General features: G+C 43.9%; 1 protein-coding gene across 1 annotated transcript in view; it reads right to left on the reverse strand.

Annotated features, from left to right (window-relative positions):
• The window catches only part of LOC119589044 (uncharacterized protein CG1161-like), a gene marked incomplete at its 5' end in the record, with an annotated part of 5,302 nt that overhangs the window by 1,721 nt on the left and 2,273 nt on the right, over positions 1-1,308 (reverse strand). The window contains 1 exon segment of the mRNA XM_037937621.1: positions 1-331. Within this exon segment, the coding sequence (XP_037793549.1) occupies positions 44-331 (288 nt within the window). The 3' untranslated portion in view covers positions 1-43.

Below are 1,308 nucleotides of genomic sequence, written 5' to 3' on the forward strand. Positions count from 1 at the left end.
TCAAGAGTACAGTATTTTAAGTTTCAAAGACTGCAGACTCCAACTAATTCAGCATGGTGTGTCTATCGTATATGTTTCTACGCTGTTCTTGCACCTGCCGTTTCCATTTGTCTTGTTGGTGTCCCACACGACCGAGGACATTGGGTCTGACACGAAGTGGCTGTGCCATGCCTGGAGCACCTCCAACAGTGCCTGCCTCATCATCCTCATTGGTGTGTTCCTGGTAAGAGGGTTGTGACCTTCTCTTATTGAGTAGTGGGTCCAGGCAATGGAGGAAGGCCATGTACACAACCAACAAGGAGATGATCCAAATCACAAGGATTACTACAACCTAATGGAGAGAAAGGGAGAGAGAAAAAGAGTGAAAATGACTTGATAACCAGACCGTCAGTGTAATAACAGCACTGAAAATACTGGGACCCATGTATGAAAAAAAAAGAGAGAGAGAAAAAAAAAGGTGGACAATGACATGAAATAAACAATGAAAAAACAGGTTAATTCAAATAACATTCACCCTAATACCCCGGGCTCTAGCCCTTGGTCTTCAACACAGTTGGGATCTGTTGTAGCATGCTATCATAAAGACTCCCACACCTGCAGTACCAATTACACCTCTGCATCCCTCACCTTCACCTTAAGAACCTTCCAGGCATTATCAATTGGATTTAAATTTGAACAGTTTTTGGACCCCTTCATGGCTGAGATATTCTTGTCAGTAAAGGAGCTTTTCACTTTTTTAGAGGGTTGGCAGAGGACGCTACCTTGCATGAACACGGTGGGGCCAGGAATGGCATAAGAATTTAACATGTGTTCCTTTAGAAACTGGATGTAGCTGTCCCATTCATGGTCACATTCTTGGGCAAGAAGTAGAGTCTACACCTCTGCACATTCCTACTGAAACAACCCCAAATTTTTATGGAAGAACTATGCTTCACTGTTATAATGGTGTACCTGGGCTTGTACTGACTACATCTGAGGGGGCACCATACACAGTCTATAGGAATCATGACTTGGAAACTCCTTTTATTGGATCAGAGGACCTTCTGCCAGTCTGCAACTGACCAAAAAGCAAGCATCTTACACAGCATGGTGTCAGTCAGTAGGGGTTTGCGTGCCACCTTGTGACTCACTACATCAAGGTGGTCAGTGAGTGGTATCCTGTTCCCTGACCTTCCAGGATGCTTTTTATCTTTGGGAATGGCAACTCAAAACCAGCAAGTATGCATATGATAGTGGACTTCCCTTTCCCTATCTTCCAGCAAGTATGCATATGATCAAGTACCAGCAAGTATGCATATGATAGTGGAC

This window comes from Penaeus monodon, chromosome 25, assembly GCF_015228065.2.
Source record: "Penaeus monodon isolate SGIC_2016 chromosome 25, NSTDA_Pmon_1, whole genome shotgun sequence".
NCBI classification, from domain to species: Eukaryota; Metazoa; Arthropoda; class Malacostraca; order Decapoda; family Penaeidae; genus Penaeus; species Penaeus monodon.